The sequence below is a fragment of the Rhinoraja longicauda genome, chromosome 5 (genome assembly GCF_053455715.1).
Source record: "Rhinoraja longicauda isolate Sanriku21f chromosome 5, sRhiLon1.1, whole genome shotgun sequence".
Lineage (NCBI taxonomy): Eukaryota > Metazoa > Chordata > Chondrichthyes > Rajiformes > Arhynchobatidae > Rhinoraja > Rhinoraja longicauda.
The window spans coordinates 19,450,795-19,475,576 of NC_135957.1; the positions used below are offsets into that span (position 1 = coordinate 19,450,795).

Consider the following 24,782-nt stretch of genomic DNA (forward strand, 5'->3'; position numbering starts at 1 on the left):
TGTGCCCTCAATCTTTCTGAAGAGGACCATGGCTTCTTGAAGACGTCATGCAATTTGAAACATGGCATCAATATTTTAAATTCATCGTTGAAGAGTTAGATGGCCTTAAATTTTACTTTTGTTGTGAATTCAATTTTGTATCAATGAAGGGCAGTTTTTTTTCCATTGCATTTCTTTTATAGCCAGTCTTTCCATTGGCAACAATTATGCAGTTCCTGAGAAAACATTGTCTGCAATATGTGGGTACATGTGGGAGCTTTGATGGCACGGCATAATTTTAATTTGCCAGATGAATCGATGAGATGATAAGAATTAGACCACAGATATTAGCCAACCCGTGAATTACATGCTTTGGCTGTTGCTGAATCATCATTTAGACTGCATGATTCCATGACTCAGAAAGTTTTCAAGGAACACTACTGCAAATGTGCAACAGGCTGTCTTTTCAATGGACTCGAGATTTGTTTAAGCTTCTCTCTTGTTTCCCACTTTGTTTTGTCCATGCATCGTCCAATTTTAGCCATTTTTAGCCAATCTCCAATTGTCACCACTTAAGGCATCTCGGGCTCATTGCAACAAGGCGCAAGAATCAGACAACACATAAGAGATAAATAACACATAAATTAAAAATGAATTCTACTAGACGATGAAAAAGAAAAAGACTACGCAAAAACAAAAGAGTGCAAAACACAACTATTTCAAAAGTCTATGGTATTGCAAGCAGTGATCCATAGTGCTCCTTTCCAGAAGTAGGAACAGGGTTGGGCAGTTCAAGTACCTGATGGTTGCAGGAAAGTAGCTGTTCCTGAATCTGTATCTGAATCTGAGGGACATGAAGCTCTTGTACCTCCTGTTTGATGGTAAGAGCGAGAAAAGTGCAGAGCCCAGATGAAAGGGATCCTTCATGATAGTTGCAGCTTCCTTGGGCCAGTGCCTTATGCAAATGCTTTTGATGGTGGAGAGCACTGTGCCTCAAATGAACCAGGCTGAGTCCACCACACTCTGCTGCCTCTTGCATTCCTGGACGTTGGAATTGTCATACCAGACCATGATGCAACCAGTCAAGATACTATCTACAGTGCATATGTGGAAGTTTGTTAGTATTTGGTGCATGGCATGCCTTCTTAATGATTACATCTGTGTGTTGAGCCCTGGATCGGTCATCCGAAATGTTAACACCCAGGAATTTGAAGCTGCCAACTCTCTCCACCACTGACCCTCTATTGAAAACTAACAGGCAGTCTCCTACCTTTCCCTTCCTGAAGTCAACAATTAGTTCCTTGGTTTATTCATATTTTATTTTCCCTATATTCCCATTATTAGCCCGCCCCCCCCCTCCCACACATGTGCTGCACATCTAAATACTAGGGGGTATTTAGTGTGGTCAATTAGTCCACCAACCACCACATTTTTGGGACATTGGAGGAAGCATCAGAGGTCAGAATTGAACCTATGACACAGAGCTGTGCGGCAGCAACTCAACTAGTTAGCATTACAAAGGGAAAGGTAATTGGCAAAACACCAGTGGGAAGAATTGCTTTTAAGCAGTAAGTTGTTGTGATCAAGGATACATTGAGTGGTAAAGAATAATTCAATATTAACTTCCAAAAGGGAATTGGATAAATTCTTGAATTAAATTATAGGCTTCAGGGAAAGATCAAGGGAACTGGGCTTATTGAATAGTTCTTTAAATAAGCAATCCTTTCTACCTAGGTTAACACCCAGGGGGGGAAAAAAATAAAGTCCGTCAATCACGAAATAGAGTGGTCAGAACTCTCTTGCTGATCCTATCGGAAATGTCTGTTCTGGATATTCATTGTCAAGATGAATGGCAACCTAAGATTCAGTGATTTGTAACGTCAACGTTTTCTAAATGATTTTATATTTCTTGTGATTTATTTTCAATTTATTACCCCCAAAAGAGTTGAAATTAGGCTGGTGTTGACTGGATATTGCTAGCTTCAATCTATATGCATAAAACAGGGGCGTTGAATAAGGAGTCCCTGCACCATTTGTCTGTGTACATTGCGTATATGTATCACTATGCCTTTTGACCCCATGACTTAACTAAATTCCAATGAGTGTGTCTGAGTTAAAACAACACCACAGAAAACATCTGGTAATATGTTCAATGATATAAGCACCTGTTTGAGATGAAGTGTTTAACTGAAAGGACAAAAGACAATCTGCTTGCAATGCAAGCACATTTGAACTCCAGAACAATGCATCTTTTTAGTGTATAATGGAGTTTTTTAAAAAACACTCTGATGTTATATTGAAAATGTTATTTATCTACAGTGAAATATTTTATCTTCCTTTATTAAATCAGATATTGGCAGGAACTCTCAATTGTGATTTGGTAGATTAGATATTACGCTGGCCTCCTTTTAGTATGGATGCCTAAAGCATTGTCAGAGTATTGAGATAAAGAACTGAAGTATGGCTATTCGTTGTCCAATGGTCCATTAAGCTAATAACCTTTCTGTTTAATGTTTTTGTAGCTGCACATGTAATGCAGGCTGGCAAGGGTCAGATTGCACAGAAGATGTGAATGAATGTGATTGTAATCCCTGCCAGAATGGTGCCACCTGCTTTGAGCCTGCCATTCCTGGAATATTTGAATGCATCTGTCCTCCATTCTTCACTGGCGACCTGTGTGAACAGTGGTTTAATCCCTGTGCCGTCCACAACAACCCATGCAGTAATTTTTCCACTTGCATTACACAAAGCAACGGGACAGCTCTCTGCATCTGCCAGCCAGGTAAGAAAAATAATGCATGTTCAAATATCATAGAGCCATACAGTACAGTAGCTGCTCCTTCAACCCAGTGAGACTGAGCTAAATATCATTTAAACTAACTCTACCCTCTTTCCATTTCTTATTCTTCCCAAATTCCCATCAATTCCCCTGGATTCTACCACTTACCTACACACTCGGGGCAATTTACAATGGCCAATTAAACTACCAATCAGTACATCTTTGAGCTTGTAAGCAAATCGGAGCACACGGAGGAAATCCACGGGGACATTGGGAGAACGTGAAAATATGTACTAACAGCACCAGAGGTTAGGATTGAACCTGTATCGCAGAGGCTGTGATGCAGAAGATCTATCTGCTGTGCCTATGTGCTGCCTGAAGATTGACCTCTATAGCTGGAAATAATTTTTGTATGGCTTACTCTTTGTACGTGGTTTCCAAATCCAATCCAGCGATGCTCTCTGTGGCTGCAGCTTCCTCACATCCGTACTTAATACATACCCCTCCATACTTAATACATACCCCTCCATACTTAATACATACCCCTCCATACTTAATACATACCCCTCCATACTTAATACATTTCCTTTTTAAAGAAACTATCAAGTGTCTGTCTTTGTTCAAACACCTTTGATTTGCTTTATTTCAGGAATGCAGTCATTGTAGAAATTTGATCTGTAACTGAAATGTTTGCGTATCATATGTTTTCTTTCTCCCTTCAATTCTACCAATATTTTCAGTGCACCTTCCCACAAATGGTCTCATCAGCTAAGATAATGGTCTCTGTCGATACATGTAGTCCCAGTGACATTGGATGTTTTGCATGGATTACTTTTCAGATTATTCCTGAAATGTTGGGGAAGACATTGCAAGGAACCAGGGATAAAGCATGGAAGTGAAACAATTTGACAGCTATTTCATAGTTGGCACAGCCCAAATAGACCAAGTGGCTGCCTTCAATGTTGTATAGTTCCCTGATGCTATAACACTCCAAATCTATATTAGTTCATAGCAACGCTGTTGCCTATTGATAAAAAAACGTGATGTGTAATTATATAAAATGAACTAAGTGTAATTGCAAATCTGAGTTTATCATGCATCAGTTGATGGTAAGAAAGCAACTGTCATGCTCCAGAACATTCTGTCCATCACATTCTACCATGTTTATCAACTTATAATGTAGATAAGTGGTAAAAGAATAAAAGGAAAGCTGAGGGTATTATGAAGTGGAATAAATTGCAGGGCCACAAGGAAAGACAGAGAGAGGAACTGATGAAAAATTGAACTTAATTTTTTTTTCTAAATTATACCCACCATCTCCAAAACTGCATTGCCTACTTAGGATGCATGTTGGCTTGCCAGCTTTACATCAATTTGAAAATGATATCCTGAGTTTTGATAAGCAATCTCTAATTTATTCATTTAAAGGGGTGACACAAAAACCAAACAAAATAAATGAGCTCAAGCTGGGGAAAGAGAGAAATTCAAACACACAATCAGGCCATGGCATTTCAGATTTCCATTAAATATCTAGGCACTAGTCATTAAATTGCAAAGTTCATTTCACCCTAATGGGGTACAACACGTATTGCATAAATACTACTTAATTTTCAAAATAATTTGATTAGTGCGACAAAGCAAAATTGGTAAGAGATATATTGTGTGATCTCAGTAACAAAAATATTGTGTGTGTTTGTACTATAATGAAGCCTGTTTTGTATATGAGTTAGTCAGGGCATGGCTTTTGCATTTTTTTGTCATTTCCATTTTGGGTATTCACCTCATCTGTGATATGAATACCATTGCTCAGATAATGTCTTTATGAAAAGAGTTTGTCAAGGTAACAATGCGGTTTCACCATGACTCACATTATTCTCCAGGCACTAAAGGCTCCAAAGTCATTGTTTTTTATAATGGGAATTTCCATGCCTAATAGACTAAAATGATTGCATCCACTGTAAAAGTTTTTTCTTGCACAACATCAGATCCAACAATAGTTAATCATCACTGTTTCCCACATTGCAATAACTAAGTATATTGATGCAAAATTTCATACTTTGAATTTCATACAACTTGATGTCCTATACCAGTAACAATGAATTAATCCACTTGAAAGTGAAAATATTTTGAGCGTCTTTTTTTCCCATGAACGTGTTAGTTCAATTTCACAGTTATTTTTATAAAGAGAGCTTCTTAAATTAGCTTCAGAGTCAATGTGATGAAATTGGATCTTTCATGAGAGTCTCAAATAAACCTTGTCATTTTGTTTTAAAGGCATTAATTGAGAGTAGGAGGAGTTGCTAAGTTTAACTTATTTCCTTTTGTTCCCTTCATCCATTATCCCAAGGATCTGAAAATAGATATCAGGGGATAAGTATTAGTACAGGCTATTGTTGTCAGATCTTAAAGTCACCTACAGTACAAAATCAAAGCAGAATGTATCAGACTCCTGCTGAAACATCATGAACTTAGGACAATGATGGAATAGATTTTCTCTTCTTCCCTTGAATCTGATGTAGTTGCTGACCATTCAGAACATCACATCTGTGACAACTGTTCAGCAGAGCAGTTCAAAACTCATAGTTTGCCATATGCTCCCTCACGTAATGTCTACCTCAATGGTATGAGAGGCATTACCGTCAAATTTTACAGGGACTTCTCCATTGATGTTAACATTGAGCTTGATGGAGTTCTGGTGCTGATTAGCTGTGATCTAGTTAAATGGTAATATGGCGAGTCCGAAAACTTGTTGGTTGTAGAAGAAGTTTATTGCAGCCGCAATATTCGAATACAGAGTTAAACAACAAGGTAAAGGACAACCATCAAAAACTTACTGTCTTCTTCGAAGACTTCGCCGAACTGAACATTTCGGGCGCCAAAAGCGCACATGACCACGCTGGCCAATCAGCGATGTCGCTCCCTGGACCAATCCCCATGGTCGCATTCACACGTGACCTCGCTGGCCAATCTGAGGGTTCGACGACCTGGACCATTCTCTATGGTCGCTACATGACCCCCCCCAGAACCCGAGGTACGGAACCTAGCAGGGAGCCGGATTTCGCGACCATAACGAGTACGGAGAGGGACAGCCTGAACCACAGGAGCCGGGGGTTCCGGACTTGGAGGAACTGCCGGAACGGGGGGTCCTGGAGGAACTGCCGGAATGGGGGGTCCTGGAGGAACTGCCAGAACGGGGGGTCCTGGACTGAGCGGAACTAACGGAGGTCGGCCTCTCCTAGGGGTTTGACCGACCAGGACTGGTTGATCTGGATCCAAGTGTGCAGGTTTGAGCCGGGACACCGAGACGAGCTCACTCTTGCCGCACATGTCTAAGGTGAAGGTAGCCGTTCCCTTACGCAAAACCCGGAACGGCCCTTGATAGACCCTCTGCAACGGGGCGCGATGGGAATCTTTTCGCAGAAAAACAAACTCACAGTCCTTCAGGGAAGGCGCTTCATGTACCATGGGACACCCATGACGTGAAGTCGGAACTGGAGCCAGGGAGCCCACCCGTGCCCGGAGAGATGCTAACACTGATGGGACTGTAGGCAGCTGGTCTGAAGGGTCCGGAAACAAATCTCCGGGTACTCGAAGTGTCGAGCCATATACTAGCTCCGCGGACGACGCACCGAGATCTGGCTTAGGAGCAGTCCGGATGCCCAGAAGAACCCAGGGGAGCTGGTCTACCCAGTCCGGGCCTTCAAGCCTTGCACTGAGGGACGCCTTAAGTTGACGGTGGAACCTTTCTACAAGTCCATTTGCCTGGGGGTGATATGCAGTGGTGGGTTGTAACTTGGAACCGTACAGTTCTGCGAGCGCGGCCCAGAGGGACGAAGTGAACTGCGGCCCCCTGTCAGTGGTAATAACTGCCGGGACCCCGAAACGAGCTACCCAATGGAGGGCCAAAGTCCTGGCACAAGACGCTGACGAAATATCAGACAATGGGAAAGCCTCTGGCCACCGGGTGAACCGATCCACCACCGTGAGGAGGTGGGTGTAGCCCCGGGAGGAAGGCAAAGGCCCGACTAAATCCACGTGGATGTGGAAAAAACGAACTGCTGGGACCTCGAAATCCTGTACGGGGGGCTGGACATGGCGCTGGACTTTAGCGGTCTGACAGGGAACGCAGGAACGTGCCCAACCCGCTACCTGTTTCCGTAGGCCATGCCAGACAAACCGAGCTGCTACCAAAGCAGAGGTGGAGCGGATGGACGGGTGCGCCAGCCCATGAATGGCATCAAAAACCCGGCGCTGAAGGGAGGGCGGTACTACCGGCCTGGGACGGTGAAGAGAAACATCGCACCACACTTTTGTGCCTTCTGACCCGCAGGCTACCTGAGCCAACTTCAATCCCGAAGTGGTGGACTGGTATGCCGAAGCGGTATCCGCTAGAAGCTGTGCCTCCGCAAGCTCCTGGGGATCCACCTCGCAGTCCACCGCCGAAATAGGGGAAAAAGCAGGTCTAGACAGGGCGTCAGCAACGGCATTAAGCTTACCCGCGACATGACGGACATCGGTGGTAAATTCGGAGATAGCAGTCAGGTGCCGCTGCTGGCGGGCCGACCATGGGTCAGACAATTTGAAAAATGCAAATGTTAATGGTTTGTGGTCCGTAAAGGCCACAAATGGGCGGCCCTCAAGGAAATACCTGAAATGACGAACAGCTAAATAGAGGGCCAGAAGCTTTCGGTCAAATGCGCTATACTTCAGCTCAGCCGAATTTAGTTGCCGGCTGAAAAACGCCAAGGGCTGCCAACGGCCACCGACCTGCTGCTCTAAGACCCCGCCCACCGCCACGTCAGAGGCGTCAACCGTCAGGGCCGTGGGGGCGGAGGGGCTCGGGTGGACCAACATGGTGGCGTCTGCTAATGCTGCCTTAGCTGCTGTAAAAGCCGACTCTGCGGCCGGGGACCATATCAACTCTACCGGTTTTCCCGCAAGGCACTGGAAAAGCGGGCGCATGACCCGCGCAGCTGCCGGAACGAACCTATGGTAGAAGTTAACCATGCCTACGAACTCCTGTAGTCCTTTTACTGTGGTGGGCCTGGGAAATGCCCGGATAGCCTCTACCTTCTCGGGCAAAGAGGAGGCGCCAGCAGGGGTAATTCTGTGCCCCAGAAAATCAAGAGAAGGGAGGCCGAATTGACACTTGGAAGGTTGGATAATGAGCCCGTGGTCTTGGAGCCGCTGGAACACAGTCCGCAAGTGGACCTGGTGTTCCTGCACTGAGGGGTGGCGACCAGGATGTCGTCTAAATAAATAAACAAAAAGGGTAAACCCCGACCCACACGGTCCATCAGTCGTTGGAAAGCCTGTGCCGCGTTCTTTAAACCGAAAGGCATACGCAACCATTCAAACAACCCGAACGGAGTAATCGTTGCAGTTTTCTGTATGTCCTCCGGACGCACCGGAATCTGGTGGTATCCTCGCACCAAATCGATTTTGGAGAACACCACCGCTCCTTCCAGCCCAGACGAAAAGTCCTGTAGGTGCGGTATGGGGTAGCGATCAGCCGTGGTGACAGCATTGAGACGCCGATAATCGCCACATGGTCTCCACCACCCAGATGCCTTGGAGACCATATGCAACGGCGAGGCCCACGGGCTGTCGGACTGACGGACAATTCCCATTTCCTCCATCTTCCTAAATTCCGCCCGTGCCACCACCAGTTTGTCTGGCGGTAGTCTCCTGGCCCGAGCGAAAACGGGAGGGCCCTCGGTGCGGATGTGATGGACCACGCCGTGCTTGGCCGAAGGCGTGTCAAAACGTTGGATGAGCAGCTCTGGAAACTCCGCCAGGATCTCAGCATACGAGTCAGGGGCCGCGACGACGGCCTGGACAGTAGGGCTGGGCGGGGAGGCGATTGTCGGAGCGACGGGCTCCTCTCCGGCGGAGGGTCGGAGGTCATTACCACGGACATCAGGGACCAGTGAAAAAGCCCAGAGAAAATCTGCGCCCAGGATCGCTTGTCTGACGTCTGCTATGATGAATGGCCATTCATACGTGCGGAGGCCTAACACAAGGGACATCTTCCGTATACCGAAAGTGCGAATGGGGCTGCCATTAACCGCGATGAGGGTGGGACCTGTCTTACCCATTCTGGTTTCGAGGTCGGTCGGCGGCACTATACTGACGATGGCTCCCGTGTCCACCAAAAATTCTGTGTCCGTGAATCGATTGTGGATGTAGAGGCGTTGGTTCTGGCCAATCGTAACTCCCCCTATGTACGATCGGCCGAGGGATTTCCCGCGAAGGTACAAGGTGAGCGGCAGTTGCGGGATTCGCTACCCCATCGTAGGTGATAATAGCACCAGCCGCGCTTGTGCGGATCTTTTTGGCGGGCTTTCGGAGAAATGGCGGGAGACGCGGCGCCATCTTGATGTCGCTGTGGCGTGGTCACTGATGTCGAGACCTTGTTGATCGAACCGCTTGCCTTGTTTTTAGCCGCTATGAGCACGTCCGCTTTCGCTGCATATGCTTCGGGGTCCTTAAAAGAACAATCCGTGAGTAGCAGTCGGACATCCTCCGGAAGCTTCTCTCGGAATGCCTGTTCGAACATAAGGCAATCCGTATGCTCACCGGCTAGCATCATCATTTCGGCCATGAGAACGGAAGGCCGTCGATCTCCGAGGTCCGGTAGGTGCAGAAGTCTTGCAGCGCAATCATGCCTATTAAACCCGAAGGTTCGCAGTAACACTTTCTTCATGGCCTCGTACTTGTTTTCCGCAGGCGGATTAATGATGAACCGCATCACGCGTGTGGTCGTCTCCGGTGAGAGAGCGCTGACGAGATAGTAATACATCGTGGAGTCGTCCGATATCTTCTTTATATGAAATTGAGCTTCGGTGTGGACAAACCAAGATTGCGGTGAATGTGTCCAAAACAACGGAAGGTGAACGCTTACCGCGCTTAACTCCGGTGTGCCAGGCGCGGCAATCAACAACGAGGCGTCGTGTCCCTGCATAGTCGGTGATCATCCAGATCACGTCGGGGTCACCAATATGGCGAGTCCGAAAACTTGTTGGTTGTAGAAGAAGTTTATTGCAGCCGCAATATTCGAATACAGAGTTAAACAACAAGGACAAGGACAACCATCAAAAACTTACTGTCTTCTTCGAAGTCTTCGCCGAACTGAACATTTCGGGCGCCAAAAGCGCACATGACCACGCTGGCCAATCAGCGATGTCGCTCCCTGGACCAATCCCCATGGTCGCGTTCACACGTGACCTCGCTGGCCAATCTGAGGTTCGACGACCTGGACCATTCTCTATGGTCGCTACAGTAAGACATTAAAAAAAATCAATGTCCTGACGCTGTTCTTTGTCAAGACATAGTAATGACTGAGAAACTTATTGTTTTCCTCTCTCCCAAAGGAGGTAGTGGAACCCAATATGATGTAAATTGATTGGATTATTAATTAACATTTATCCACTCTTATTCTGACTGGGGCTTGGCTTGAATTCTGTCTGAACCACTTGACTCCAGGCCTTATTACAACCATAGTTCAAACATAGATCAAAGGCGTGGCGAGGTGAAAGTGACTGTCCTTGACCACAAGGCAGCTTTTCAAGGAGTGTGACATCAAGAAGTCAATGGACATAATGGTAAGAATTTTCCAATGGTTCATGGATAATCTCATATGAAAGCTAATTTTGTTAAAGATCCATTCAGCCCCAGAACATCACAGAATCCTAGCCCTAACCATCTTCAGCCACTTCATCAATCGTTCTAACCATCATCGAGTTAGAAGTAGGGATGTTCAATGATGATCGCCCAATATTCAATTCCATTTGCAACTCTTCAGCAAATCAAGCAGTCAATGTCTGCATACAGCAAGACCTACACAACTGACAGGTAACAAGCAACATTCACATTACTGAAGTACCAGATCAAGATGGAGATTTAGGTTTATTATTACTACATGTACCGAGATACAGTGAAAAGTTTTGTTTTGCATTCTATCACATCAGATCAGATAAATACAATCAAGTCAAACTCAGTACAATATTTAGAGCAAAGGAGAAAATGCAGAGTGCAGAATATATTTCTTAGCACTGTAACGCAGCAGTTCCATAGACAAAGTCCAATGTCCGCAATGGGGTAGAGGTGAATCAGACAGTACCCTCGTTAATGGTAGGACTGGTTGGAACCCCAATAACAGAGGAAAAGAAGCTGTTCCTGAGTTTGGTGGTGTATGCTTTGAAGTTTCTATACCTTCTGCTGGATTGGAGCAGGGAGAAAAAGGAATAACCGGGGTGAGACAAGCCTTTCTCTGAGAGAACTTAAGTGAGGATGAGCACGACGGAAGTCCATATACTCAGCATCCAAGATGCCACCATTACACAGAATACCAGTTGGAGCCACGACTGTGATGACAGATCAGAGGCTATGTATCCTGCAGCAAGTAGCTTGCCTCTGTCATATTTTTTAGGCATAAATCAGGAATGTAATGCAATAATTTCCACGCCTAAATGAGCGCAGCTTCAAGAAGACTAGCGGGCAATTTTTTGTGTTTAGTTATCCTGCCTCCCTCCCACGCACAGTATAAAAAATAGCTGCATTCATTATTTTCACACTCTAGATACTAGTCATACGAAGAACAATACGTTATCTTCAAACACATGTTGCTCTTAAAAGGGAGAAACAGCACGATAGCGATAGAATTACCAAGAACCATACTGCTGCATCAACCTGGACAAAGCAGTTCACTTTTTTTGACATGCTGTCCACCATCCGAAACCTTCATTAATACATAGGCTGGCCACGAACACCTATTACAAGCATAGAGACACCCACAACTTCCTGACCATATGCCTGTTAGGATTTATTCCCATTTTGTGAGTGTCTCCATCTCCTCCACATTTAATTTTTTAATGAGACAATATGTACAGGTGTCGCTGAAACTCCTTCCTCTCTCCTGAACTGTGGCTTCCCTTCTACTGCAGGTGAAGATCCTTGAACATACTGTGTTTTTTCCCAAACCTCTGCTCTCACTTCAGTGACAGAGAAAGCAAATGCAGATTGTGCATTTGTTTTACGGAGCAATTGTATCCACTGACCCCTATGTTTCCAGTGAGTTCTTGCACTGATGCAACAAGGCACACTGGTGCAGTGGTAGAGTTGTTGCCTTACATAGATTGAGATCCGGGTTCGATCCTAACTACGGATGCTTGTATGTATGTAGTTTGTTCGTTCTCCCCGTGGCCCCTGTGGGTTTTCTTCCCACACTCCAAAGACGTACGGGTTTGTAGGTTAATTGGCTTGGTAACATTGTAGATTGTCCCTTGTGTGTGTAGGATAGTGTAAATGTGTGTGAATTGCTGGTCGGCGTGGACTTGGTGGGTCGATGTAAATGTAGATGGGTTGGTGAGTAGGATTGCTGAGACAACCAAATTGGAGCAGTTGGAGACAGTGAGGAATGCTGTCAGAAGATTCAGTAGAATATATGGCAGCTAAAGAAATGGCAGATGGAATTTAACCTAAGCAGCTGTGAGGTGATGCACTTTGGGAGGTTGCATGTAAGGAGAGAGTACACAGTTAAAGGCAAGACCCATAACACCATTGATGCGCAGAGAGATCTTGCAGTCCAAGTTAATAGCTCACTGAAGGTGGCAGCACAAGCAGCTAGGCTGGTTAAGAAGTCATATGGTATGTCTGCCTTCATTGTTAGGGGCATTGAATATAAGAGTCAGGAAGTCATGATGCAGCTCTGTCGGACATTGATTAGGCCGCATGTGGAGTATTGCATACAATTTTAATTGCCCCATTACAGGGAGGGTGCAATGGTGGTTTACCAGAATGCTGTCTGTATTAGAGGTTTTCATTAAAGGGAGAGTTGGATAGACTTGGGTTACTTTCACTGGAATGTCAGAGGTTCAGGGGAGATGATAGAATTATATAAAATTATGAGAGGCATAGATAGGCACTAGAGGGCATAGCTGTATGGTGAGAGGGAGAAAGTTTAATGGAGATTTGTGGGCAAAGTTTTTTTACACTGAGAGTGGTGGGGGCCTGGAACGCATTACCAGGGGTGGTGGTGGAGACAGATTTAAGAGGCTTTTGGACAGGCACATGGAAGTGCAGGGAATAGACCGATGTGGATCATGTACAGGCAGATAAAATCAGTTGAACAAGCCATCATGTTTGGCACAAACATTGTGGGCTGAAGGGCCCTTCTCTGTGCTGTACTGTTCTATGTTTTATGTTAATCAGGTTTGGGCTTCACACTAACCTTTCAGTTTCAATACTGAGTGCTTTGGAGACTAAGAATAAAAAGCTGTCCCTCACCTTGCAATCCATTATAATAGCATTTACTTTGGAACTAAAATTTAACAAATTTAAAACTGCTGGAGGAGACCAGCAGGAGTCTGAAGGAAACCTGAATGTCACTTTGGCTATTTGGGAATTTGCTATAGATTGTCTCTGACTAAAATAATTTTCCCTGAAATCGACTCTTGGAAATGATAGTTTTGATCAAAGCCCTTATTCAGTAATAGTTCTGGCTTGGCTGCAAAAGTTTGAAATTATTATTTCAGTATTTATTTGTCAAATGATGAAGCACCCATTATATCCCAACTTCATGGAGGTTACTGATGCTTCTTTCATAAACATAATATCCTTTCACATTGATCCAATAGTGCTGGGCGTCATAGAAAGGTGAACAAAAATATGTGCCACATTCCAGTATGTGAAATTAATTCATCATTGACAAGCTCAAGGAATGATATTTGACACTAAGTCATTTGAGCATGCAAAAAGATACACAACCTCAATACCTCAAAAAAAAAACAATTGCCTAGAACAGATCATTTATGGTTGCCATCGATTTTCAATTTCAGGTCTAAGCTTCAGTGATTTGTGCAACCCAAGAAGCAATAGGTTGCATTTAAATGTGCTTTTTACCCTGACACGTGTATCACTAAATAATATCAGATTGAAAACATTCTCATTTTCTGCTTAATTTAATATCAAAGCAAGGTGGCTGAGTAATAGCTGATGAAATAATATATCAAATTTTTAAAAAACTAAATATCAAAATAAAACCTGTGACGTGATATGTTTCATGGATTTTATTTTTTTAACTTATATTTTAATTTCATTCGTGTTTCCATTTTAGCAGATTATTTATTGATCAGGGAGAGTTCTGAATTCTGATAGATTTTGGATCATTTTATTTTCACCTCTAATCATGGGGACAGTGCAAATGGGGCATTTGACATTCAGCAAGTCACGTCGAGTTTTTGTCATATTTTTCCGAAATAGTGCATATACTGTAAATAAACAACAGTGGTTCATCCAAAGGTTTATAGAATGAGTTTTGAACCCAGTGATCCATGTTTTCCAGGATCTCAACATGAAGCTCTATTGTTGGAGGACAGTGTTATATAATGGAGTGCAACTTGATTGAGTACTTTCCCCTTGCAGTGTAAGACCCATCCTTTTCTATACTTCCACCAATGAGTTAATGGTAGATTATTCTCTGATTGGAGATTATTCTCTGATTGTGCACCACGAGCACCTCACGCCATTATGGGGATGTGCAGTTAAGCAAAAACCTTTGTCAAGAAATTGAGGTGATCAGCAAACTGCGATGGAGCCACAGGGTAGAAGAGGTGATGTTGGGGTAGAAGTGCATTTTCTGTTCTATGCACAAGACATCAATGTAATGACCTTTGTATATTGATGTCAATGGAAACAAATTTCAGAAGCAGAATTCAACATTGTACGTTCAGTGCATGGAACAAAACATATATTTCCCCCCCCCCCCCCCATTATTTTGCAGCATGTTGTTGCAACCTGAAATGTGTGGTGGTGCAGAGTGGTGAAAGCAGATTTGATAAGATCTTTCCGAAGGAAACCAAATAAACAGGGAAAAAAGCCACAAAGTACTGGAGTAATTAAGCTGGTCAGGCAACATCTCTGGAGAACATAGGCAGGTGATGTTTCGGATTAGGACACCTTTTGGTGGGGGAAAAGCTGGAAGAGATGCGGAGGCAGGACAAAGTCTGGCAAGTGATAGGTAGATGTGGGTGGGGAAGTTTTGATTAGTAGACAGTTGTACAAAGGCCAGAGATGAAAAGTCAAGAATTGTGGTATATGGATAGAAGATGCACAAATTATGATGGTAGAAGATGGAATATAGGTGAGGCACATTGGTCCACATAACTATCCTGGCAATCATTTTCTGTAGTTTAGTCGTACATGGTTTATCATGTCTCTGCCTGCAAAAAATTGAACTAGTTGGTTATGCCTACTTTGCAGCTCTCAATCTGTACAATCCACTCATTGGGCTCGTATGGATTGAGAGCTGTGAATTAGGATCTTACCTCTGTCATTCCTTCAGCATTGAGTTGCAGACCAAAATTGTTCTGGAGTGAAAAAAAAATCCCTAACGTCTTTCTCATACCAACACCAATTAATTTTGATTTATGGCCCCATTCCAATCAACCTTTCTGCCTAAATAACCAAGAGAACAGGAACAAAGCTAAGGTAAGCCATATGATTTTGTGCATTTCAGTTAAAGTTCCCCCCACTCACTTGTTCTAAGAAATCAATGTTAGTCCAATGAGTATCTTACCATATCTATAGTTCTACCACACTGGCAACATCCTCCTGCAATTTGTGCACCTAACTGAATCAATTCCCACAAGTAAATTGTCGGCCTCCATTCTGAGAGCTTTTAACAAGCCGACAAATAGCTGGATGAGTCAATGACTAGTGCAGTGGCTGGTGACCTGAGTGTAGAGATGCAGCATGAAAACATTCCCTTGGGCCCACCGAGTCTGTGCCGACCTGTGGCCACAGGTTCTATCCGACACACTTGGGACAATTTACAGATGCTAATTAACCTACAAACCTGCACGTCTTTGGAATGTGGGAGGAAACCAGAGCACATGGAGAAAACACAAGCAGTCACAGGGAGAATGTAAAACTCCTTATAGACAGCACCCATGTTCAGGATCAAAACTGGGTCTCCGGTGTTGTAATACAGCAACTCTACCGCTGTACCACTGAGTCGCACCCCTGTAGTAGGAAATTCTTCCCAAGGTTTCAACTAGTTAATTTATGTTGGTGTGTGCTTTTTATTCAATGGCTGTTGTGATTTAGTGCTGAGACTAGTTTTCAAGTTTGAGCTGGATGCGATGATCTGCTTTCTAAATTTCATATTCTCCCTTGCTGGATTAGTGTCGAGGCATGGCATTTAGCATCACTTGCTGTGTGACTAGTCGAGAAATATGTAGATGAGAATTAATGGTCGGTGCGATAAGGACATTGTTCCTAATTTATTCTGTCATTCATTTGTTTCATAGAGTAGATTGGGATCAAAGTGATGATTGGAAACAGACACAAGCAATCCATATTCCTTTCAAATGCAGACGATATAATTATTTTTTATGAATAATAGAGCTGGTGACATGCTGTTAAGAATACTGGCTTGCAATACCATGTCATTTCCTCAAGAAATTAGACTGTGGAACTCCAGCAGAGACCTTTTGCATATTTTTTGAAACACATTTAATAATTGCTGCCTTATTGCAAAGTGTTTGTATTGGAAAAAGTTTCAATGTTAGTTTAAGAGGATTTAAGGCATTTGAATTGGGTTGGCATAGGTAGTATAAGACAATAACTGCAGATGCTGGTACAAATCGAAGGTATTTATTCACAAAATGCTGGAGTAACTCAGCAGGTCAGGCAGCATCTCAGAAGAGAAGGAATGGGTGACGTTTCGGGTCGAGACCCTTCTTCAGACTGATGTCAGGGGGGCGGGACAAAGGAAGGATATAGGTGGAGGCAGGAAGATAGAGGGAGATCTAGGAAGGGGGAGGGGAAGAGAGGGACAGAGGAACTATCTAAAGTGGGAGAAGTCGATGTTCATACCACTGGGCTGCAAGCTGCCCAGGCGAAATATGAGGTGCTGTTCCTCCAATTGGCATAGGAGTCATTATGTTTCCTACATTGGCTGGGAGAAACATTTTAGAAGCACTATTGCCTCTGACAGCTCCATGGAGGTCATTCAGCCCAATGAGGCCGTACTGGCTTCTTGGGAGAGCTGCTCAGCTAGTCACATTCCCTTGTTCTTTCACCACAGCTTCATAAATTTATCTCACCTTCATCCAATTATCTTTGAAAAGTTCCCAGAGAATCTGCGACCACCAATCTTACCAATCACAATGTGACCCTCACCCTCGCTTCTCCTCACCCTCGCTTTTAAGAGTGCTTTTAAAAAGACAGTTCACAGTTTGTTTAGTTTAGCTTAGTTTGTTGTCAATCAGCAGAAATACATGATTACAATCAAGCTGTCCACAGTACAGTTACAGGATAAAAGGAATAACGTTTAGTGCAGGATAAATTCCAATAAAGTCCGATTAAATGGATTCAGCTGCTTAATAGTTTCTCCCACCAGCCCTACCAACCTCAGCCTTTTTCCACAATTTTGTCTTCCACCCATCAAAGCAGAAGTGGTGGTCCCTGGTCAGAACCTGGCTCATGCCTAAGTCTAAATAGCAAATGCCAGCCAACTGTTTAAACAAAGGTGCTGAGATTCACAATGAAGGCTCCTGTCTAACATCGCCTCACCAAAAGCACAGTGTTTAGTAGCTGTCATAGTACACCAGCAAACAATGGAAATCCACACTGAATTAGTATTTACTTGTTCCCTCCCTAGCCCCGGGATATTGAAATTAATTAAAGAATCTAATCATACACAAATGGGGGGCAGAAAGTGGAAGAAATTCGGCATTTCTGTGGCTTGGTTTTCAATAAGCTGCAAGGAAAACAAATTTTAAAAGCAATATTACAATTTTAGGATTTCTATTTCCTTGTTATACTTTTCCATCTGGGTACCAAATACTGGGACACAGTTAATGTTGGTTTTGAGAGATTTTGCTATTTTCTAATTCATGTTATTCCCTTTAATAAAATTAAAGATTCAATAATGAATGTAGTATTCAGAGAAATGGAATCACAGAGAATAATATACCACAAATGCATGCATTACCGGAGGATTATCCTTGCGTAAATTTTGAACGACATCGAACTTGAACTAAGATCTGAAAGTTGACATCAACTCGCATTTCTAAAGCACCTTTAATGACATTTCTGGGTCATTATCTTCATTGGATATTTATGAAGAAAATTATTGATTCTGATTCACATGAAAAGAGTATCAGAGTTAATTTTAAAGTAGATAAAAATAGAAATTGCTGGAAATATTTAAGAGGCCAGCATCTGGAGAGAGAGAGGGACAGTTGATCTGAAGCTCTACTTTGGTACTTTTCCCCACAGACACTGCCTGGTTTGATGAATAACTCTACTTTGGTACTTTCCCTCACAAACTGCCTGATCCAGCATTATTTGATTTTTCCAACAGATTTCTGCTTCTTGATTTTGCTTTACAATTGGATACAAGGTAGCATTTTAAACGTGGAAATGGAGGTTTCATTTTGTACAGTTTGGAGATACAGCATGGAAACTAGCTATTTGGCCCACTGAGTCCACACTGACCATTAATCACTAGTTCTGTGTTATCCCACATTCTCAGTCACTCCCGACATGATAGGGTCAATTTACAAAGATCAATTAATCTACAAACATGCATGTTTTTAGGATGTGGGAGGAAACAAGAGCAATCTATACAGTCACAGGGAGAACGTGCAAATTCCACACAGACAGTACCTGAGGTCAGGATCAAACCTGGGTCTCTGGTACTGTGAGGCAGCAATACCAGCTGCGCCACTGCGTCACTGTAATTGAAGTAATGTGGCGGAAATCCCTAAGGAGAATATTGCAGATCTTCAAAGGTTCAGCAGGAGATACATCCTGCAGTTTCAAAGCAATGGAAATCTGGCATGCAAGTCGGACAAGTTTGAGATCTTGAAGAGTGTAGGAACTAAAGGGCAAGAACATAGAGCAATTTAAACACCAAGATAAGCATTTTAAGATTTCAGTACATTAGCATATACAATTGTGATTGGAACTCATTTACATATTGTGGCACCAGGGTCACCCCCAGATCAGCCATGACTACACAGGCACTCATAGTAAGGTGAACTCACGCAGTTGTCAAATAATAGAGTCGGTAAGGTCCAGGTGGACAAGTCCTTTATCGTCAGTGTGGAGGCACAGTTGGCAGAGGTTCTTCCACTCTCTCCCTTTGCCCCTCCCTCCTTTCTTCCCCTTTGCCCCATGTCCTTTCTCCCATACTCTTTTCCCTCCCTTTTCCCATCCTCCTTACTGCCCCTATCCCCTCCTGAGTTTTGAAAGGGAATAGTTTAGTTTATTGTCACATGTATTGAGGTACAGAGAAAAGCTTTTGTTATGCGCTAACCAGTCAGCGAAAAGACAATACATGATTACAAATGAGCCATCCACAGTGTACAGACACATGATAAGGTGAGTAACGTACAGTGCAAGATAAAGTCCAGTAAAGTCCAATCAAAGATAGTCGGAGGGTATCCAATGAGGAAGATAGTAGCTCTCCAGTTGTTGGTAGGGCTGACGAGGTGCAGGTGAGTTGATCCAATAACCACTAATTGGAGCCAGCTGAGGCTTGTTTACCTGTGGCCTCAGTCTACTGCAGTGATGGTGATTTCCAGCAGCCAGGCAGTGTTTGTGCTGCTGCTCCTAGGCTTCTTCTGGCCCGGCTGCTGGGGATGGGAGTAGCCCTAAGGGAGGGGATGTCGTGTCAAGAGTGTTTTATTATCGTATGTCCCCGATAGAACAATAACATTCTTACTTTCAGCAGTGCAGCAGTATGTAAAATATTTTTTAAGGACTGTGTATTATTGGTCTCTTTCTCACGAAGTCTCAGTGACCACATATTTCCTCATTTTAAATCTATCCATCTCCTTTCTTAAAGGTTTGACTCAGTTTTTAATTATCCAAGAGGGATGATGCCTGACGTTTGAAGCATAGGCTATCTGGGTTACTTGTTTCATTAAATGTGCCCAGTGGGGTTTTTGGTATCAATGGGAAAGACATTTATAATGTGTACTGGAGATTATTGAGTCATGACAGCTTCATTTGCTATTTCAGGTTTCGAAGGAGCTTGCTGTGAAATTGACACAAATGAGTGTCTCTCCAATCCTTGCCAGAATCGGGGACCCTGCTTGAATGAGGTCAACGGCTATAGGTAAACTCAAGGATTGGCGTTGTGTATCTTTGTGCCTACTTAGAAAGTGCTGATCTATGAGTAGCCATGTGTGGGGAAACAAGTTTCCTGAATTGTGGACCAACGGACTCAAACATAGTTAGTAGGAAAAGCAATAGGATTTGTCATAATGAATTATAGCTTATTATTAGCCATGACACCTCTATATATTTAAATAACAATTTAATCTGGTCCTCACATTACCCACAGTGATCATGATTTCAGGAAAGTAATACGTTTTCGATGAGGCTTCAGTTAACTGCTGATTGAATGGTAAACAGACTGAAGTTTGCAGCAGAAGGAGCTAAGTATTATTAACATACATCATTATTAATGCATAAATTAGCCATCAGACTCCAGGGTAAAAAAAAGATGTGCCATGACTTGTGTATCATCGCAATTTGCTGGTCAATTTACTCTGCTCTGTCATTTACTTTGCACAAGCAGTGTCTTGCCCTCAAATTTCTAGCTGTTTTTAAGAATTTCTTGATTTGAATATTAATTACCCATTAAGACCAGCAGGACAATTTAGGATTGGACCTGAGCATATTTTTTATGTGATCATTTTCAATGCAGTGGTAATTGAAATCTTTGTGCCCAGAGGGAACAATATGGACTCTTTTATACCATTCTTCTACATAATCGTTCTTGGTATTTTAAATACAAAATATTTTTAATATGTATGTTTTTATTTTCCTTTTTGCATGTTCTTTTAGTCCAGTCTGTTTCACTCTCTTTAGTTCACTGTCTGTGCTTGACGAGTGCACAATTTGTCTGGTTTCTTCCTCCATTGTTCCTTTACAATGGATGTTCATCTTTCACCATTGATGTATAATTTTTTCACACCTCCATCCTACAACATAATAAGATGAGGGCCCTCCATATCTTCCTTGTTCAGAAACCCAATGACTTCCCCTCCAATACATTATTGCAACTAGCTTGTTGTTCAAACATTGAACAACTTTTTCAACTCCGTTCTCTTTCTTCCAGATCGAAGCTGCAGCCATGCAAACTCACATGGACCCACGCCATTCTCATCATCTTGTGGGATGCATGGAACAGTCTTTGTTTCACTCCACTTGGCTTCCTTCCTCAACTGAGGACAAGGTTAACCTGGCCCCTCGCCTTCCACCACACCAGTCTCTGCGTTCAATGCATTGTCCCTTGCAATGTCCATCACCTTCAATGTGATTCAATTGCGAGACCAGACCTCTCCAGTCAGCTTCTCATCGACGAATACAACACTCCCCTCTTACAACACAGTGCTATGAAAAGACAAGACATGTAACACTGTCAATTCACTTCTTTCCTTCCCACCATCCACAGATCCAGACGTTCCAGATGAAACAGTGATTTACTACTTCTAATCTACATTCAGTGTTCACAATGTGGTCTCCTCCAAAGTGAATAGTTTGCGGCTCGCCAACATTCTGATCGTGAACGTTCTGTTGCCAGCTATGTTAATTCTCCATCCCGTTCCGACTCTGATCTATCTGTGACCTCCTGTACTGTTACAGCGAGGCCCGATGCAAATCTGAGGAACACTACCTCATCTTCTGTAATGCCACTTTGCAGCTTTAGGAACATTAAGCTGCCACAGCTTAGGATAACTTATTTTCCCTGTGAAAGAATTGGCCAGTTCTTCTGTTGGTTATTCATCTGAGTAGAGTATCTTAACTTTAAGTAATAGCAGCCCAATTACTGCTGCAAATGAGCAGGAAAGGTGTGGTTAGCACACTGCAGTGATTGGAAACCACAACTGCGTTTGTCACAAACTATGACGGTCTGTCAATTTCCAGAGGAATGGAAATATGAGAGGAAGGGGAAATAAAGAAGGAGCAAGGAGAGTAAGTTGGAAGGATGAAAGAGGCAACAATTTGGACTGGAGAATGGAAGAAGGAAAGAAAAGCAAGGTGGACAGAAAAGTTAGAAAATGGCAAAAGGGGGGAGGTTATCGATTACATAATCTCCTGTTGCATGAGTGGAGTGACCAATGACATAAGCAGATAGTCTGACTGCAAGCAAGGTTACAAAGCCCGAAACCATCCGTACCTCTGCAAGAAGTGCATTAGACTTGCCAATAGGACCTGCCCTCCTGCCACAACCACCTCCTGCTCCCACTCCAGCTCCCTCAATCCTGGCTCACATCTCTCCTTACTTTGATAACAGTGCAGCGATCTGCTTGCAGCAGCACTTTGCAACAAATTAAATACTGTTGTAAGCACGTTTACAGTTCTAATGCTTGATGTAAAGCAATCAATTTCAACACAGTAGGGCACCACAAACAGTCTGAATATAATGATCAAAGAATCAGTTTTAACAGTGTTGGTTGAAAGATGTATACAGGCCGGGACTGTTCGGAAAACTCCCCTGTTCTTTGAAAAAGTACCACAGGATGTCTACTTGTGGATGGACTGCAGATGAGCATCTTTGATGAAATCTGACCTCGCTCACAGTCAGCCTGGAGTGACAGTTTAGATTTTAGTCTCTGAAATGGGAATTGCACCTACACTCACAAACCAACAGAATTAACAACTATATCAGAGTTCATTTGCCACTGCATGTTTGACTTGATTTTAACAACCATCCTTTGAAGTGTTAGACATGCAGATTAATTGCTTATATTATTATTCATTTCTTTTAGCTATTGTTGTCAACCTCTCTAATGACTACATGGTTGTAAGCACTTTTCTTGCTATTAATTCTCTTCTCTTCCTGCTCTGCTAGATGCCTCTGCTTGCCGGGTTTCTCTGGGACGCATTGTGAAACAAACATTAATGAATGTTTATCTGGCCCCTGCCAAAATAACGCTGCTTGTGTGGATCTTGAAAATGGGTAAGTTTGAGTGAACATGCATGATAGTGTAGCGACCATAGAGAGTGGTCCTAGGTGTCGAACCCTCAGATTGGCCAGCAAGGTCACGTGTGGGTGCGACCGTAAGGATTGGTCCAGGGAGTGAGACCGCTGATTGGACAGCGTCGTCACGTGTGGTTTTGGTGCCGAAATAGTCAGTTGTAAGACTTCTTCGAAGTGAACAGTTAGTTTTAATGGTTGTCTGTAATCTCGTTAAATAAACTTTGTGATCGAATATTGCTGTCGCAATAAACTTCTTCAACAAAGAACGAGCCTCCAGACTCGCCATATTGGTGACCCCGACGTGATCCAGCCGATCACCTACCATGAGTGAACAAGACGCCTCATTTTTGGCTTCTATGCCCGGCACACCGGAGCTAAGCGCGGTCAGCGTTCACCTTCCGTCGTTTTGGGCACATCAACCACAATCTTGGTTTGTCCATACCGAAGCCCAGTTTCACTTAAGAAACATCTCAGCAGATGCGACAAAGTACTACTACCTCGTCAGCGCTCTACCGCCGGAGACGACCGCACGGGTGATGCGGTTCATCGTCAACCCTCCCGCAGAAGACAAGTACGAGGCCATGAAGGCACTGTTGTTACGAACCTTCGGATTCAGTAGGCATGACCGAGCTAAGAGGCTTATGCACCTACCGAATCTCGGAGATCGACTGCCGTCCGTTCTCATGGCTGAAATGTTAGCGATAGCAGGTGAACACACGGATTGCCTCATGTTCGAGCAGGCATTCCGAGAGAAGCTTACCCGAAGATGTCAAACTCATGCTCACGGATTGTTCTTTTAAGGACCCCGTGGCATATGCAGAAAAAGCCGATGCGCTCATGGCGTCCAAATCAAAAAGAAGCAGTTCGATCAACAAGATCTCGGCATCAGCGACCGCGCCACAGCGGCATCAAGATGGCGCCGCGTCTCCCGCCATTTCTCCAAAAGCCCGCCAAAAGGATCCACACAAACGCGGCTGGTGCTATTACCATCTATGATGGGGTGGAGAATCCCGCAACTGCCGCTCACCTTGTACCTTCTCGGGAAATGCCTCGGCCGATCGTACATAGAGGCGGTTGCGATTGGCCAGAACCGACGCCTCTACGTCCGAGATCGATTCATGGACACAGAAATTTTGGTTGACACGGGAGCCATAGTCAGTATCGTACCGCCGACCGGCCTCGAGACCAGATCAGGTAAGACAGGTCCTACCCTCATCGCGGTTAACGGCAGCCCCATCCGCACGTATGGTACGCGGACAATGTCCCTGACTTTAGGCATCCGCACGTACGAATGGCCATTCATTATCGCGGACGTCAGCCAAGCGATCCTAGGCGCAGATTTCCTCTGGGCCTTTTCACTAGTCCCCGATGTCCGCGGTAATGACCTTCGACCCTCCGCCAGCAGCGATGAGCACGCCGGCCGCCAACCCGCCCAGCCCGACGGTCCAGGCCGTCGTCGCGGCCCCCGACCCGTATGCTGAGGTCCTGGTGGAGTTTCCAGAGCTGCTCATCCAACGCTTCGACGCCCCTTCGGCCAGGCACGGCTTGGTCCACCACATCCGCACCGAGGGCCCACCCGTTTTCGCTCGGGCCCAGAGGTTACCGCCCGACAAGCTGGTGGTGGCGCGGGCAGAATTCAGGAAGATGGAAGAAATGGGCATTGTCCGTCATTTCGACAGCCCGTGGGCCTCGCCGTTGCATATGGTCTGCAAAGCATCTGGGGGGTGGAGACCATGCGGTGATTACCGGCACCTCATTGCCGTCACCACGGCTGACCGCTACCCCATACCGCACCTCCAGGACTTCTCGTCTGGACTGGAAGGTGCCGTGGTGTTCTCCAAGATCGATTTGGTGCGGGGCTACCACCAGATCCCTGTGCGTCCGGAGGACATACCAAAAACTGCCACGATCACTCCGTTCGGGTTGTTGGAATGGTTGCGCATGCCTTTCGGTTTAATGAACATGGCACAGGCTTTCCAGCGTCTCATGGACCGTGTTGGTCGAGATTTGCCTTTTGTG

At 44.2% G+C, this 24,782-nt stretch overlaps 1 protein-coding gene across 1 annotated transcript in view; it reads left to right on the forward strand.

Moving 5' to 3' along the window:
* Positions 1-646: 646 nt before the first annotated feature.
* LOC144593848 (protein eyes shut homolog) overlaps positions 647-24,782 on the forward strand; it is a 348,998-nt gene continuing 324,862 nt past the window's right edge. The window contains exons 1-4 of the mRNA XM_078399967.1: positions 647-711; positions 2,502-2,761; positions 19,793-19,889; positions 22,635-22,742. Of these exons, the coding sequence (XP_078256093.1) occupies positions 647-711; positions 2,502-2,761; positions 19,793-19,889; positions 22,635-22,742 (530 nt within the window). The remainder of the gene's footprint in view (positions 712-2,501; positions 2,762-19,792; positions 19,890-22,634; positions 22,743-24,782) is intronic.